Source organism: Coenobita brevimanus, chromosome 51 (assembly GCF_032717465.1).
Source record: "Coenobita brevimanus isolate Jiangsu-jjx chromosome 51, ASM3271746v2, whole genome shotgun sequence".
Lineage (NCBI taxonomy): Eukaryota > Metazoa > Arthropoda > Malacostraca > Decapoda > Coenobitidae > Coenobita > Coenobita brevimanus.
In genome coordinates, this window is record NC_137004.1 from 3,735,546 (window position 1) to 3,753,488 (window position 17,943).

General features: G+C 42.4%; 1 protein-coding gene across 1 annotated transcript; it reads left to right on the top strand.

The window, feature by feature from the left end:
• The first annotated feature begins 779 nt into the window (after window positions 1-779).
• On the top strand, window positions 780-11,481 carry LOC145400285 (calcipressin-2-like). Its single transcript, XM_080272844.1, has 3 exons — window positions 780-839; window positions 1,755-1,884; window positions 11,339-11,481. Exons 1-3 carry the CDS (start codon window positions 780-782, stop codon window positions 11,479-11,481), a joined length of 333 nt encoding a protein of 110 aa, XP_080128970.1.
• Window positions 11,482-17,943: the final 6,462 nt, after the last annotated feature.

Here is a 17,943-nt window from a genome sequence, read left to right on the forward strand (position 1 = left end):
CTACAGGTAACGGCCCGCAGCCACTCTGGAGGTAATAAGGAGACGGCCTGTAGCCGCTCCCGCCTTTGTCAGGAGACGGCCAGAAGCTGTTCTGAAGGTGCCCTTAAAGAGACGGCCGGTAGCCGCTCCCGCCTTCATCAGGAGACAGCCGGTAGCCGCTCTGAAGGTGCCCTAACAGAGACGGCCTGTAGCTGCTCGACCCTCCTGCAGGAGACAGCCAGTAGTTGCTCCCGCCTTCGTCAGGAGATGGCCAGTAGCCACTCCGAAGGTGCCGTCGAGTCGGCCTGTAACCGCTTCCTTCCTCAGGCCACGGCCAGTAGCCGCGCCCTTAGAAGGCCACGACCAGTAGCCAGGCCCTACAAGAGGAGACAGCCTGTAGCCGCTCCTCTGTCAGGTGCTGACTCCCCTACACGAGACTATGATCCAGAGGGAGACCCCAGCCTGGAGGACTACTGGAGAGGCCCCGCGGCCACCACTGGGCTCTTCTCACTACAGCCGGTCCCTGAGAGGCCTCGCCTGACGGACCCCGATGGAGGCCGACGCCGCAGCCCACTCCTGACGGCATCCCCGACCACCGGGGACCGCAGCCCAATTGACCTCCAGACCGTCCCCAGGACCCCCGGGCGGGACATCCGTACACCCCGACACCGGAGACCCTCGTCCTCCGTCAGGCGCCTGAACGAGAGATTCAAGCAGCTGTTCGGCCCCAGCCCAGAGGGCCAGACTCCCGCCCCGAGCCCCTTCGCCACCAGCAGCCCCGGACGAGAGAGGACGTCCCTATGCATGATCTCGTGGCCCCTGAATACGGAGGCCCCCGGCGGAACTCGGCCCCATCAGTAGTTAGGCTGAGTCGTTCCCGCCGCCCTTGTACCTGACTGCCACTACACTCGGTCCCGAAAGTGAGTGACAGTGAAAGCACAGTGAAAGCGATACAGTAGTGACGCAAGGGTAGAACAGTGAATTGTCAGAATATGGGAAGTCAGAAATAAAAGCGTCAGTGTTAGAGTAATAGAAAGGTGGAATAAATAAAGTAACTGTGAGATAGTGAATACGGCTGGGCAGTGAATAAGTGTCTGTCTGAGTGAACGCGCTACCATCTTAGTGATATAGCCTCACGCCGAGATCAAACAGAGGCCTCAGTGTAATAACAATAATTAATAACACGACGGACAAACGAGTTAGACTACCAACAGTGAAAACAGTGCCACGGCCCTAGTGAACAGAACTTCACCTGATAGATGAAACCTGTACTTCCCCAAGTGATAGTATTTGGTTTCAATACCCTAGGACTCCTGATCGTAGTGCTATTCACTTTTCAAATCTTGTCTCAAATAGTATCCTGCGTGATACTAATACCCACAGTCTAGGCCTAAGGTTTATAATTGTTCAGAATAATTACTCTTGTGACATCTGGCCGTTCCACTTGTAGAATTTAGCAATACACGTGTATGGTTGTTGCCTTGAGATTTTTGTGTCCTGCCTCTCTTTTATTTGTCTAAGCTCCTGTCTAGAAAGAGAACCCAGCTACACACTAGGCGTTAGAAGGATGGGAAGCCGACCCTAAAACACCTAGCATTACAAAAGCAGTGCCTAGAAAGCTGTTAAGCTGCCAGATATGGTGAGTAGACATGATACTATACGTCTAAGTCGGCGAACACTTAACATGAATGTTATTTGTTCCAGTTTCCTAACACCATCTGAGTTAAAACTTTCTCTTACCACCATTGAATGATAATTTTTGTTTCCATTTTCAGGCGGGCTGTTCATCACGGCAGTTCCTCATCTCCCCACCAGCCTATCCACCTATTGGCTGGGAACCCATAGAGGAGGCTGAACCTGTCATCAACTATGACCTTGTTGCAGCTGTAGCCAACCTTGCTCCAGGTAATAAGTTTCAAGCCAAGTATAAGGTATCTCAAATCTGTCTATCCATCTATCTATCTATAGCCTGATGCCCTAATCCCGCAAAGGGTGGCCGCAAACAAAACGCCTCCAAGTCACTCTGTCACCCACCATTTGACTACCCTCCCCCCAACTCACCCCCCCCTCCCTCATATACCTCTCAACTCCATCCCTCCACCTCATCCTCAGTCTACCCCTCCCTCTCCCTCCCTCCACCTCACCTACATACACCCTCTTAGTCAGTCTTTCATTCTCCATTCTCTCCACATGTCCAAACCACCTCAGTGTATTTCTCCTAATCTTTTCAACCACATCCACATCTACCCCACAACGTTCCTTCACTTCTTCATTCGTCAACCTGTCCCTCCACGTCACTCCACATGCTCCTCTCAAGTAACTCATTTCCACTGCTCTCACTCTTGACTTGTTCCCCTCTTGCAAGGTCCACACCTCGCTTCCATACGTCAGGGTAGGGATCACAATACCATCATGCAGTGACTTCTTAACTTCCATACTCACCTCCCTATTTCTCATCACTGCTTTCAGTGTACCAACAACCTTACTTCCCTGCTGTACCCTTTCACGTACTTCATCCCCCAAAGTTCCATCCTTACTCATCACACTACCCAAGTACTTGAATGCACTCACATTCTCCATATCCTCACCATCCAACCTCACTGCACACTCTGTGACTTCATTCCTCTCAAACACCATAACTTTACTTTTGTTTACGTTAACTTTCAGCTTCTTCCTCCTACACACTGTCCCAAATTCATTCACCAAACCTTGCAACTCCCATTCATCTTCACTCAACACTATTGTATCATCAGCAAACAGCAACACCGGAAGCTTCCAAGTCTCACCCTCATTCATTAGGGCCAGCCCCACATCCACTGCCCTACCTTGCGTCTCCTTTACAACCCCATCCATATATATATTAAACAGCCATGGAGACATCACACACCCCTGTTTCAGTCCCACATTGAGATCAAAGAACTCACTCAGCTCACCATCCACTCGCATCGTAGCCCTAGCTCCCTCGTACATACTCTTCACAGCACTCAACAATTTCCCCTCCACTCCATATATTCTTAATACCTTCCACATACCTTGCCTATCTATTCTGTCATAAGCTTTCTCCAAGTCCATGAGGGCAGCATACACTTTCCTTCCCTTCTCTAGATACTTCTCCACTAAACATCTTAGAGCAAATATCTGATCTACACACCCTTTTCCCTTCCTAAATCCCGCTTGTTCTTCTCCAACTAGCTCCTCTGTAATATGCCTAACCCTATCAATGAGTATTCTACCATATATTTTACCAGTCACACTAAGAAGGCAAATACCCCTATGGTTACCACATACTTCTCTCTCCCCTTTTCCTTTGTACAGAGGAACATTTATACCTGATTTCCAGTCCTCTGGAACCCTTCCCTCTTCCCAAGCCAATCAACACAATTTCCATATCCAGTCCACAACAATCTCACCCCCATACCTAAGCATTTCACCACACACTCCATCAATTCCTGGGGCCTTTCCCAGCTTAATCTTCTTCATCGCTTCCACTACTTCCGACCTACTGATCTCTTCCTCCCTCCTCTCATCTCTTCTTCTCCCAGCCATTCCCCAACCACTTATACTCACACTGCTCTCACTCTCTACATTCAACAAATCCTCAAAGTGCTCCTTCCATCTCCTCAATTTCTCTCTCTTCTCCACCAACAATCTATTATTCCTATCTTTCACTCCCCTACTATTTCCCCTTTCACACTGCCTTACTTTCTTTACCTCCTTCCAAAACAATTTCTTACTCTCCCTCCATTTTACACTCAGATTCCTCCCAAACTCTTCATCCACTTTCTTCTTACTCTCCTTCACCAGTCTCTTAACCTCCATTCTCCTGCTCACATATACCTCTCTCTTCTCTCTCTCATCTTCTCCCTTACCTCTACTCACCAACCATTCACCGTATGCCTTCTTCTTTTGTTCCACAGCTCGTTTCACCTCACCATTCCACCATGCTGTCCCTTGCACACCCTTGCATCTCCTCCTCACTCCACAAACCGCCTCACACGCTGCGCCTATCTCTTCCGTGAATATCTTACATACGTCTTCCACCCCTTCCATCTGCTCTAGCTTATACCTTCCCAATCTTTCTTCCACTATGCGCTTATACTCTGTCATTTTCTTACTATCTTGCAATTTCTCCACTCTTTTCACAGGAGCTGCTTCCTCCTGTCTTCCCCTTCGTCTCCTCAACCACTTTCTTTGCAGCTCTACCTTGGCCATCACTGAGTGATGGTCCGAGACTCCATTCCCCCACCCTTTCCACACTCTTGCATCCAACACTTGTCTTCTCATTCGCTCATCCACACACACGTAGTCTATCATTGCCTTTCGTTCAACAAGTTCACCATCCATCCTCCTCATTACTCTCCATGTATACCGGTGGATCATCTTATGACGAAAGTAGGTGTTGGCTATTGCCAACCACTTACCAGCACAGATGTCCACCAAAGCACTACCATTCCCATCTACTTCAGCTGGCACACCCCACTGGCCAGGTTATAATGGTAAAAAAATGTATATATACTTTTGTGTGTGAGACGGAGCTGAGAATTTCAGACTTTTAGATGGTGAGTGATCAGATGTGTGGCCATTTCTCTGAGCATTGTTGATAGTTTTTCTACAAGAATTTACTCCTGTATCTTGATCCTTGTTAAGCCATTTATATTTTAGCAGGAAGAATGGCTTGGATGATGATGATATTGATGATGGTGATGATGATGATGATGTAGTGATGCACATTTGTAATGAAGATATTTTGTGATTTTGTATGATATTTTGTTTGATCATTACATAGACATATTGTCATTGTCATCCAAATCTTGTTCCCTCAGTTATGAAGGGGATTTGTTAATCAGTGTCTTTCAGGCAGATGGGCCCAAGTAGTCAACCAAAACCAAAGACCCAGTTTCAGAATATTGTACTCTTCACATGTATCTTATAGGGCTCAGTCCTCTCACCTTCCCTTTTTTAACCTCTTCTACCATGACCTATAAACCTCTCCTCCAATAGCACTTTAATCCGAGATGACAGTAGTTTCACATTTCAAAAACCAGCAAGTATCAGATGAGCTGCAACACTACTGACACCACTAAAATGCTGGCTTACACAAAATAGGATGACTGCTTCACCAGCAATGTTAACCATCAGTATCCTCATTTTAGACAGACGTGAATGTCAAGCATACCCTTATGTCACCCACATTAGCCAATCATTCCCCTTAGAAAGACATCCCATAATTCTTGGACTTATATCTGATTACTCACACATGGCACATTCTTATAACACAAGCAACATCGGTTTAAAAGCCTCCTCTAAACTTGATGCCATGAAAATATTCATAGACACTACCTTGAACAACAGAAGGAATCACTGAAAACAGTCTATAAGCAGTTTATTTGGACATGTCCAGACATGTAATTATTTATGCGAGCTCAAGTTGGATCCCCACCTTAGCAACCTTAAATGTAAAGAAAAGCTTGAACACAAAATAAAGCCTTCAGATGGTTGCTACCATCTACCTTGGGAATCACTACAATAAGAATGGATCATGGCACTACAAGTTTAACACCTAGCTAGTCATCATTGTTAGACAGGAAATTCTGCCACAAGTTGGTAGAAAAAGTCCAAGCTGAAACTCATGTTGTTACAAATTTTATTACAAGTCTTAGATTTCTATCTATCTGTCTATTGGCAGACGCCTTAATCCCATAAGGGGTGACCACAAACAAATCGCCTCCTTGTTGCCCTGTACCCCGCCATTTCATTGCCCTGCTCCCAGCTTACACCCTCCTCTCTCATGAACCTCTCCACTCCATCCCTCCATCTCATTCTTGGCCTCCCCTTTCCTCTCCCCCCCTCCACCTCACTCACATACACTCACCTCGTCAGTTTCTCATTCTCCATCCTCTCCACTTGGCCAAACCACCTCAGTATGTTTCTCCTAACACGTCCTATCACATCCACATCCACACCACAACGCTCCTTCACTTCCTCATTTGTCAGTCTGTCTCTTCATGTGACTCCACATGCTCCTCTCAAATAACTCATTTCCACTGCTTTCACTCTTGACTTCTGTCCTTCCAGCAAGGTCCAAGCTTTACTTCCATACGTCAGAGTTGGCATCACAATACTCTCATGTAGTAGCTTTTTTTACTTCTGTGCTCACTTCCCTGTTTCATATCACTGCTTTCAAGGAACCAGCAACCTTTCTTCCCTGTTGCACCCATTCAAGCACCTCACCCTCCAAACTTCCATCCTTACTCATCACAGTACCCAAGTACTTAAACGCACTCACATTTTCCATTTCCTCTTCATCCAGCCTCACTGTACATTCACCGACATCACTTCTTTCGAAGACCATAACTTTACTCTTCCCTATGTTCACCTTTAGATTCCGTTTCTTACACACTCTCCCAAACTCATCCAACAAACCAGGCAGTTCCCCTTCGTCTTCACTTAACAGCACAGTATCATCTACAAACAACAGTACAGGGAGTTTCCAAACACTGCCGTCTCTTACTAGGGCCACTCCAACATCCACTGCCTTACCTTGTCTCTCTCTTATAACCCCATCCATATACAGATTGAACAACCATGGAGACATGACACATCCTTGTTTCAGTCCAACCTTCAAATAGAAAAATTCACTCAGTTCACTATTCACATACACTGCAGCCTTAGCACCCTTATACATACTCTTCATGGCCTTCAGCAACTTCCCATCTACTCCCTATATTCTTAATACTTTCCACAATCCTTGTCTATCCACCCTGTCATATGCTTTCTCCAGATCCATGAAGGCCACATACAACTTCTTTCCCTTCTCTAGAAACTTTTCCACTAAAGACCTAAGAATGAATATCTGATCTACAGCCTCTTCCCTTCCTAAAACCTCCCTGTTTTTCTCCAACTAATTCCTCTGTTATTTCCCTAACTCTCAGTAAGTCTCTTACCATATACAGTAGAACCTCGGTCCTCGAACACAATCCGTTTTGGAAGGCTGTTCCAGGACCGAATTGGTCGAGGACCGAACTAATTTTCCGCATAAGAAATAATGTAAATCATTTTAATCCGTTCCAAGACCCCAGATGCTTACCTATTTAAGTTTCAGCACTGGTACCAGTGCTTTCCTTTAAGAGGTGACTGTATATTTCTCTTGCCTTTTCACAAATTATGTACTCACTAACACTGTCTCCTGCTAACTGTTTCTCATAGATGAAGATAAGCAATCATTTTTCCACTTCTTCAATTATTTTCCGCACTACTTTCCTCTTTTCACTGTCAGTAGCCATACTGGATGAACTTGCTTTCTTTGGAGCCATTATTAGGGGCTAATACTGCACTGAATCAAGAAAAATGTGAAGCACAGCAGGACGACCACGTTGACGAACAACAAAGGTGGACACGTGACTGTCGGTCGGCCAGCTTCCCTTCGTTTGGCTACGTTCAGGTTGGTCGAGGTCCGATATTTTGGTCGACCTCTGGAGCAAAAATTTCTTGAATTTTTTGGTCGAGGTCCGATTTGCTCGACATGTGAGACGTTCGAGGACCGAGGTTCCACTGTACTTTTCCTATTACACTATGAAGACAAATGTCCCCATGATTACCACACACTTCTTTTTCCCCTTTTCCTTTTTACAGTGGAATAATTATACTGTACCTGACTTCCAGTCCTCCGTGACTCTACCTTCCTCCCAGGCCAGTCTGCACATCTTCCACATCCATTCTACTACTATCTCTCTCTCTTGCTTCAGCATTTCACCACACACTCCATCAGTTCCTGGGACTTTCCCTGTTTTAACTTTCGTCATTGGTTCTACAACTTCCATCCTATTGATTTCTTCCTCTCATCTCACATCCTTCCTTCTCCCAGCCATTCACCAGCCACTTGTACTTGCATTACTTTTATTCTCTATGTTCAATAGTTCCTTAAAGTTTTCTTTTCATCTGCTCACTTTTTCTCCCTTCTCCACTAGCAATCTATCATTTTTATCTTTCACTCTCCAGCTAACTTCTTTGGCATGCTGTCTAACTCTCTTTACCTCTTTCCAGAACATTTTCTTACATTCCCTCCACTTTACACCTTCCAAATTCCTTATCCACTCTCTCCTTACTCTCTCTTACTAATCTTTTTACCTCTCTGTTCCTCTCTACATAACTCTCTCTTACATCTCTCAACTACTTCCACGCCCCTGTTTCTCATCCACTCACTATATGCTTTTTTCTTTTGTGCCACAGCCTCTCTCACCTCTTCATTCCACCATGCTGTTCCCTGCACTCCCTTTCGTCTTCTCTTCACCCCACACTCCACCTCACATGCTGCACAGATTTCTTCTGTGAATAGCCTGCACACACCTTCCACATCCCCCATCTGCTCCAGTCCATATTTAGCCAATCGCTCCTCCACTTCCCTCTTATATACTGCTTTTTTTTCCATCCTCTTGTAACTTTTCCACCCTCCTTGTAAGAACTACTTCCTCCTGTCCTTCCCTTCTTCTGTTTCTCCATTTCATTTGGACTTTTATGCTGACCACCACCAAGTTGTCGTCAGAAAGTCCACTCCCCCAACCACTATGTGCTCTTGCATCCATTACACACATTCTCATCCTTTCTTTCTCTCTCTCTCTCTCTCTCTCTCTCTCTCTCTCACACACACACACACACACACACACACACACACACACACACACACACACACACACACACACACACACACACACACACACACACACACATTCATTTAGTTCACCATCCACCCCTCTCATCACTCGCCACGTATGCCTATGGATCATTTTGTGCCAGAAGAGGGTATTGACTATCACCAATCCCCTCCCGGCACAAATGTCCACTAAAGCACTGCCATTCTCATCCATCTCTGCAGGCACACCCCACACACCAACTACTTCATCCACCTTCACATTCCCTACCTTTCCATTCAGATCTCCAATCAAAAACGCTCTCTCATTCCTTTCAAACTTTTCCATGCATGCTTCCACATTTGTCAGAACTCTTCTCTCACTCTGCTTTCACGATCTTGCGTTGGCACATACAGGCTCTTAATTGCCCACATTTGTAGTTCAGCTTTCAATCTTACCTCCACAGTCCTTTAGCCAACTGACCCATGCTCTCTTTTATTCTCCATTCATCCATTACTCACAACAATACACACTCCTTCTTTTGCCCTCTTATTCTCACCTACTCCCGTGCATATACCCCATCCATACTTCCATTCTCTCACACTCTCACCCCTCCATTTAGTTCCAGTTAATCCACATACATTCATTGTCGCACCCTCAAGCACCTGTACAATCTCTCTTTCTTTCACCTCATCATTTGCATCCCTTATATTCCATGTAGCTATCAGTACCATGTCCTTTGTTTGGTCCTTAATCGTCACCTTGTGGTAAGTCCTGGTCCGAGGCTTCTTGTTGGTATTTTTAGTTAGTTGTTTTCCAGGGAGGGTCACTAACCCCCCGCCAACCCACTTGTTGTCATGTAGGGAACACGTGTTGGTTGGTTATAAGGTTACCACCCAGCATTGTAAATGCTTTCCTGGTTTACAGTAAATCATTTGGCTTGCCACTCAATGTAGAGCTGCCCTAAAAGCAGCATACCACTACACTAAGTGGGTGGATGTTGGGCTCCCCCACCTACCACTTAGATTTTGTTTCTAGCATTTTCCTGCAACAGTTGAAAGAAAAAAAAAGTTGGTATTTATTTAGCTTTCAGTCCTTGGAAAACATCAGCTATACCATGGGCAACTTCATTATGAAGATTCCTTAAGAGGAAACATTGCTTCAGTTAAACTGATTAACTGAACTGAACAAAGATGCCTCCATATCATGGTTTATAGAAGTATCAGGTTTGAGGATATTGTGCACTACATATCACTGTTTGACTGTATGAGTTGGACCACAATAGTATAGCATCAGTATCTCCTTGCTGTGTCCTTAGGGGCTCCCAGAAGAGTGATATAGGATTGGCTGTTTTACAAAGGCCAAAAATATAAATCCCCTGCACCAAGAAACAAAAGTATTGCCAGTTAAATACTGCATAAACATGAGAGGAACACAGTTCATTGCTTCAGCACAAGATCCATTCCACATTTGTAACAATGATTCACACATGCTTCATCCCTCCTCCCAACCTCCCCACCCCCACCCCTACCCCCCCACAGAAAAAATCAACACTACACAGAGTGCCTTAACAACATCCCACTACCTACTTCGCCCTAAACTACCTTCGTAAACATGCACTGTATACAAACACATAGCCACCCTAGTCATTCAAAACCCTGCCAAACAGGATCCTTCATGATCCACATTTCATCCCACAAAACCCACAAAATTAACCTTCCCTGAGAGAAGTGTAACTAGCCAGACAAATGTAAGACCATCCTCCTTCTGTGCTCAAAATAAACTAACAGTCCATTATGCCATCACTGCAATGCATCCCTTCACACCACAACACTAAGTCACCTCATGTTTCTCATTTTCTTAGCATAGATAATCCATCAACATAGCCTTAACTGTAGGTCTCTGGGATCATGTAGTTGAAATGATCAGTTTTCTGCAGTCCAACAGGCTCACATCTAGTGAACTGGAGCCACAACAAGTGACAACTGCTATATAGGAGTAACAACAGTATTGACAGTAAATAAGGTTGGCAGCAGATAAGGTTGTGTAAATTATGTATTTCTTTGTTGGGATCAATGTCAAGTGTTAGTAGTGAATCACAGTACTTGTCCCCATTTCTCATTGTTGTTATGCATCTGACTCGGGACATGAAAGTTAGTAACAGACAGTTGCTGCACAGCACAAGTTTATGAAGAAAATAAACCTCTTGTATGATCAGTGCCTGGTCTCAGAACTCCGGTTCATCAGCCAATAATCACAATTATGCTAACTCAGTTTCTCATTTAATAGTGTGGAGAGGAGGAGATGTAGACAATAATTCTGATATACAGTACCTTGAAATATTAATAAAGAAATGAAATTCATATTGTCTACCCACTGTAGTGCAGTAAAAGTATCCATAGCTCCGAAGCCTTTTCCACCTCTTGTATGATCAGTGCCTAGTCTCAGAACTTCGGTTCATCAGCCAGTAATCACAATTATGCTAACTTAGTTTCTCATGTTTATAGTGTGGAGAGGAGGAGATATAGACAATTATTCTGATATACCTTGAAATATTAATCAAGAAAGGAAATTCATGTCTGTCTACCCATTGTAGTGCAGTAAAAGTATCCATAGCTCCAAGGCCTTTTCCACCAGTGTTGTTTATTCAGCTCACTACATGCTTATTCTAGTACAATGATGGTAGCAGCATTGTTTGAGATTTAGTAATATTGGTGTGGATTTTGTTTCAGGTGAGGCCCACGAACTACATCCAGCAGTTGAGAACAAACCTGGGATCTTTGTCCATGTTTGCCATGACTGCCAGGGTCCAGATGAGCCTGAGGGAAGGACCGGAGCTAAACCTCGCATCATCCAAACCCGCAGACCAACCTAGTGTGCCTTTTCAGTTGTTCTTGGTCTTAATAGTGATAGTACAGTGTCACTACAGTAACTTGGTACAGTTCTTGTCACTGTCAGTACAAGATGCTGTATCTTATCATTCAAAATGTTTGCAATTCATGGAATATTTTAAATGAAAAATTGCTTTCGGCCTGGATCTCCTTCATTATAATCAGATAACAGATGAAGCACTGTAGTATTTTGTGACAGTTTCATCACACACACATCACATTAACCCATCCAGTGTTAAAGGAAATATTGTTTTTCATTACTGTAACCTAATTTTTTAGTTATTTATTATTATTATTTTTTTAAAGGTACATAATTTTCTTTAGCAGTTAATCTTCCCATCCCAGATATGAGTCTGGCGTTTGTAAGCAGAAAGTTAGTGTAGTGGCACAGTAAGTAGCTTGAAGTTGGTGTCAGAGGCTCCACATGTATATGTAGTGTTAGTGGCTGTGTCTGGGGCTGTGTAATCGTGCAGCTCTTTGATATTAAATGTCATTTTTATGTAAATTATATGTACTGTATATGAAAACCTCTTCCCATACTATTATTACTTCAGAGATTTTATTAATATTATAGTATACAGTTTATTGGTAACCATATTTGGTTAGATTTTATCGGTACTTGTATTATGAGAGAGTTTACGTATAATATTAGTGTAATGTGTAATCAGAAATGCTTGCTGTTCATTAGTTTTTTAATGATCAGCGTATGCCCGTCAAAAAAATTATCGTTACTTTTTCCGACGCTTCATTATGAAACACCAGACGAAGTGACTGATATGATTCCCAGAGCCATATTAACAATTGGTACACCTGTTTTTCATACAGGAGCAACTGGGGACAGGAGTGGGACTGAGCAAAAGATGACCCATGTAAGGTATATTAGATCCCCTCCAGCACTGAAGAATTCCATAAAGCTGTAGATGTCCGTTAAGAGATGTTTAGAAATAAAGACTATACAGAAGCCACAGGCAAGTGAATATAACAGTTTTCTGATACATTTAATGGAACTGGTTTAAAATATCACAAATGAGACATGTCAACATGGTCACCAGAATGATATGGATTAATAAAATTATTAAATATTACATACCATACATCATTAACAATAATAATGTTACTACTACTACTACTACTACCACTACTACCACCACTACTACTATTACAACCATGTATAATAATAATGGTAATAAAAATAATAATAGTAATGTCATTATCATCACAGTAATCATTTTTAATTACATAAATATCTAAAAAATTACATAACTAGTTCCATCCACCAAGAGTTCCAAACTCATTGTAGTGGTTAATAAATGTGAAGATTAAGGAGAAGCAACAGTGCATTTTATGTACAACCCTTTCTAGTACTCGATGTAACTCCTCCTGCTCCAATCACAGAATTCAGTCATTGTCACATTGATGCAACCAGTGCTGATGTTAGTGCCTCTTGCTTTTCACTTACATCACCCCCGAATTGCCTAATATATTATATGAAGACTCATTGGGTTTACACTCCTTCAGAACAGATAAACTCAATTATGCCTACAGGCTTAGAGTCCATGGGTACCAATCGTACAGACTCTGGTAGGGTCACAATGCCCCCCAAACCTTGGAGCTAATTACCCCGTGTCTAATGAACTTTTTTTTGCTGGGCGTATTCAGCACAGTGTCTGTCACTTTTTTCTGCAGTAGATTTAAGTTAATTTGTTTAATCTTTAAGGGAAACACGTTATAGTACAAAAATTAATCAATAATTTTTGTCCCTTATTCTATGTCGTCATGTAACATAAGTGTAAAAATTGTCAACAAAAATTACCTGCAGGTACTTGGTTCATCATACTACAGTAAATCCCTGTGCTTTCAGACTAATCAGGGAAGAACTATTCTGGAAGTCCCATTTTTCAGAAGCACGTATGTGCAGCATTATCTGATACTTGTAATCTTTGTCCAACTGTACTGTACCAGATACTGATCCAAATACTCAAGCCATCACCCAAGTTGTAATTTAATACATGTATTGTGCATGCAAAATGAGGAGAAAGAGTAAGGAAAGTAAAGAAAGACAAATAATACAGTATAACAGTTCATGATAGTTCAGTATTGCATGATAGTGAGGGAAGAGAGAGAGAGAGAGAGAGAGAGAGAGAGAGTTAACTTGTATATAGTACCCTTAAGTACAATGTAAGTTGATTGACACAGTGATGCAGAGCTGTTATTCTGACATGTGTAGACAGTTTAATGTAGCTGAGGCAAACTCTTCTGGCCATGAAAAGGTTAAAGGAAAAAAACCTGTACATGTAGATCCTAAATGCCAAGCCCATGAAGCCAAAGAAAAAGTCAATAAAGAAAAGTGACTACTTAGCATTCTGAATACCTTTCGTGATTGATGTTGAGAGAAAATACCAGAACAATAATCCTTGGTTATTGTGCATAATTGGTACCATGCATGGTGTGTGATATCGGAATTGCACAATAATGAAAGCACAGTCTATGTGATTTATCCTAATTGATACCATGCATCCAATGTACAAGCCCAAGTTTTCTCTTTTATGGCAAGTTGGACTCAATAAACACATACCTACTGTTATGATAGGTACTAGAAACATAGACAGGCATGGTTAGGTTAAAAGAAGGATGAAAAGGGCACAGTAAGGAAGAAACATATACCTTAGAGAGACCTAAAATGGGCTTTAGGTAAGGGTTTCTGAGGCTTGGGGGTGGAGAGTTAGTGGTCTCCACCATCTGAGATTACTTGAACAGGATGTTATCCATGAATCCTCCAAAACCATCAGAACCCAGACACTGCACCATCATTGTTGGCAGAAACCAATTTAGGTGCATGATAATTAGGTCTTTGAGCCAAAATATGCATAGTACTGGCACATATTGCAGTGATAACCTAACCTGTGTAACGAAGTTCACGATAACCAAGGGATCACTGTGCAGTTAACCCTTGATATACCAAATCCTCTTTTAACAAATTTCGGTTATAAAGACCACCTTGAGCTGGCCGAACGTTATGTTCATTGAATGAATTTTGTTTGGTAAGACAATGGGTGTGCAGGAAAGAACAACCATCATGGTATGCCTACACACATTCATGCACTGCGAATTAAGTTTGCAACTAAATGTGCAACAAATGAACTTCTCAGAGTCTTCAGGAAATTGAGCAGGGAGCCAGGTTTTGAAAACATTATTATGAGAAAAGACCTAAATGAGGAAGAAAGAGAAGTTTTGAAGACACTGAAAGAGCAAGTGAAAGAAAAAATGATGTGAGGTCAGAGGATGAGCTTAAGAATTTTTTCTGGTGAGTGATGAACATAAAAATTATGAAGTGGTACATCAAGAATAAGTGATGGAAATGAACACAAGCAAGAGAAGGATGAATAAAGAAAAGACTGTATTGAAAAATTAAAAGATCATGTGTAGTAATGTGGATGTATGAATATCTAAGAGGAGAACTAGGAAATTATATAAAGGAGAAGAAACCAGAAATTATTTGCTTGGTAGAGACCAAATTGCCCCGGGATGTCGATACCAAAGTACAGTACTGTATTTGGATGGAAGGAATATAATGTGTGGAAGACAGATAGAGAGGGGAAGTTTGGGGGAGGAGTAATGATTTTAACACATACTGTACAGATTTAAAAGTACAAAGGATAGAACTTGAAAATAATAGGGCAGAAATCTTGGGGATGGAAATAGAAAACCACTATCGAGATAAAATTTATGTAATAGCATTCTGTCTGCCCCCTCAAACTAGGACATGTAAGAAAGATTATGAACAGCTGATAAAAAATTTCATCGTACAAGTAAAGATGTCAATTGAACAAAGGAATAGAGTAATAATCATGGAGGGTTTTAATTGTAGAGAAGTTGACTGGGAAAATATGGATGCTGGGAGCAATAAGGAATCGTGGGGCAATAAACTGATAAAATGGTGATGGAAAATATGTTAACTCAGTTAAAGAAAATACAAGAACTAGAGGAAACGACGAACCATCAAGGCTGGACCTGGTATTCACGAAGGACCCAAACGATGAGAAAAATATAACCTATCAATGCCCCTTAGGTAAAAGTGACCATCTGGTTATGAGATGGAAGTGCAGGGAGTAAGGGAAGGTGAAAGAGATGAAAAAAAATTGAGAAAATAGATGTAATTATGAAAAAGCAGATTCTGCTTCCCTAAGGAACAATTTTCAAATTGTTGGCTCAAGTGAAATGGATACGGTCAAAAATGTCAGTACGAAGTATGAGTTTCTGAAGGAAGTATACAAAACAGGATTTAGTAAATATTTTCCATAATTCTCCACAGCAATAGAAAACAAGAAAGAATGGTTCAACAATAGGTGCAGAAAATATTGTAATTAACTTTAAAAAAGAACCTGAGTTATTCTATAGGTTTTTCCCTTTCCCTTCTTCCTTCCATCCTCTTGTCATTCTTTCCTTCAATCTTTCCCTCTCATCTGTCTATGGGTGACTCTACACTGAGTAACAAGCCAAATGGTTTCCTGTACCCCAGGAAAGATATCCAATGCTGGGTGGTAACCATATAACCAAATTATGGCGCCTGGTGGTATAGTGGGTAATTGAGGTGCTTCAGTCGGACTGAACCAGTGCAGGTTTATGTCCAAGGGGAGGTTGGGGTTTATTGCTCACGTAATGCCACTGGAGGGAAGTGAGGCTGGTCACTCTCATCTTAAATATCAGGACCAACTTACCTAGCCCCGGTCTCCTTTGCTTCTTGTGGGGCAACACTGGATTAGATGATGAATGAATGTAAATGGTAAAATGAAAGTTAAGGACAGTATAGCATGACTGAGAGATGGAGGTGACACTTATGAAAGAAGATTTGGGCAAAATAATGAACAACAAGTTGCAGTCAGTTTATGTACAGGAAGGGGAATTTAATGAACCTGAAATGGAAACCAGGATGACGAGAATGGCAGAAATTTCAGTTGACAAGAATGAAATGCTACAGATGATGCGGGACTTGGATGCGAGGAAAGCAAAGGGACTGGATAACATGGCTGGATGGATCCTGAAAGAATGTGCTGATCAGTTGGTGTGGCCTGTTTATGTCATCTTAAAGAGCTGTCTGGAAAATGAGCAGGTACCTAAAGACTGGAAAAGAGCAGATATTGTGCCAATCTTCAAGGGAGGAGATAGGGAAGATCCACTCAGCTATAGACCTTTATCACTTCCTAGTGTTGTTTGCAAAATTTGTGAGAAAATTATCAGAAAAAGATGGATTAGGTATTTAGATGAAAATGAAGAGATAACACCAAAACAATTTGGTTTTAGGGAAGGAAGATCGTGTGCTACAAATATAATAAGTTCTATAATAGGACGATAGGTGTCATACAATAGAGAGATGGGTGGGCAGATTGTGTCTACCTACACCTCAGGGAAGCATTTGACAGGGTGTCCTATAAGAGATGGTTGGGGAAGTTGAAGACCTTTGGAGGAGTGGATGGAAAACTTTTAAAGTGGATGGAATATCATCTGTTAAGAAGGCAGATGAGAACAGTCACCTTATCACCTTAACCTGTCCTATTGCTCCAGTACGGCCTATGGACCCTCCAATGAAACGTCAGTTGCAGCATTTTGGAGCTGCTGATTGGGAGGCCCTGAGGCAGTACTTCTTTGATTTTCCCTGGAATGATTATTGCTTCCATGGCTGAGGGCCATCCGAGTGTGCCATGCGCATTACAGAGGTTATTCTCATGAGCATGGAAGCATACATTCCTTTCTCATATCCACTGACAACTGAAAAAAAACTTGGTTTAATCATGCTTGCTCTAATGCTGTCCACAAGAGAGAAAGCCTACAGAAGGTATCGGAGCCAACCCACCCCTGAATCTCACCTTCTTTATGTTTCTGTCTGGAATCGTGCTAAGTCTGTTCTTCGCTCTGCCCAAAAATAATTTTATCTGGACTAAATGCCTTGAACTCTCCAACATGAATTCTTCCATTCTTTCTGGCACCTTGCCAAAAAAAAACTTTCTAACAACTTTGCCTCATTATCCTTCCCTCCTCTTTTCCACTCAGATGTCTCTGTAGCTACTTCTACAGATAAAGCAGAACTCTTAGCTCAGACTTTCTCATCCACTTGCACCTTAGACGATGCTGGTGCTGTCCCTCCATCTCTTCCCCTCTTTGACTTCCTCATGGCTGACATTAAAATTTCTTCATTTGATGTATTTTCTGCCATCACTGGCCTCAATACTAACAAGGAATATGGACCTGATGGGGTCCCTCCTGCTGTCCTCAAGAACTGTGCTTCTGTGCTTACACCCAGCTTAAGTAAACTCTCTTGTCTTTGTCTGTCAACTTGCATCTTTCCTTCTTGCTGGAAGCCTGCTCACATTCAACCTGTCCCAAAGAAAGATGACCATCCCTAGCCCTCTAACTATTGCCCAATTGCTTTAACATCCTGTATTTCAAAA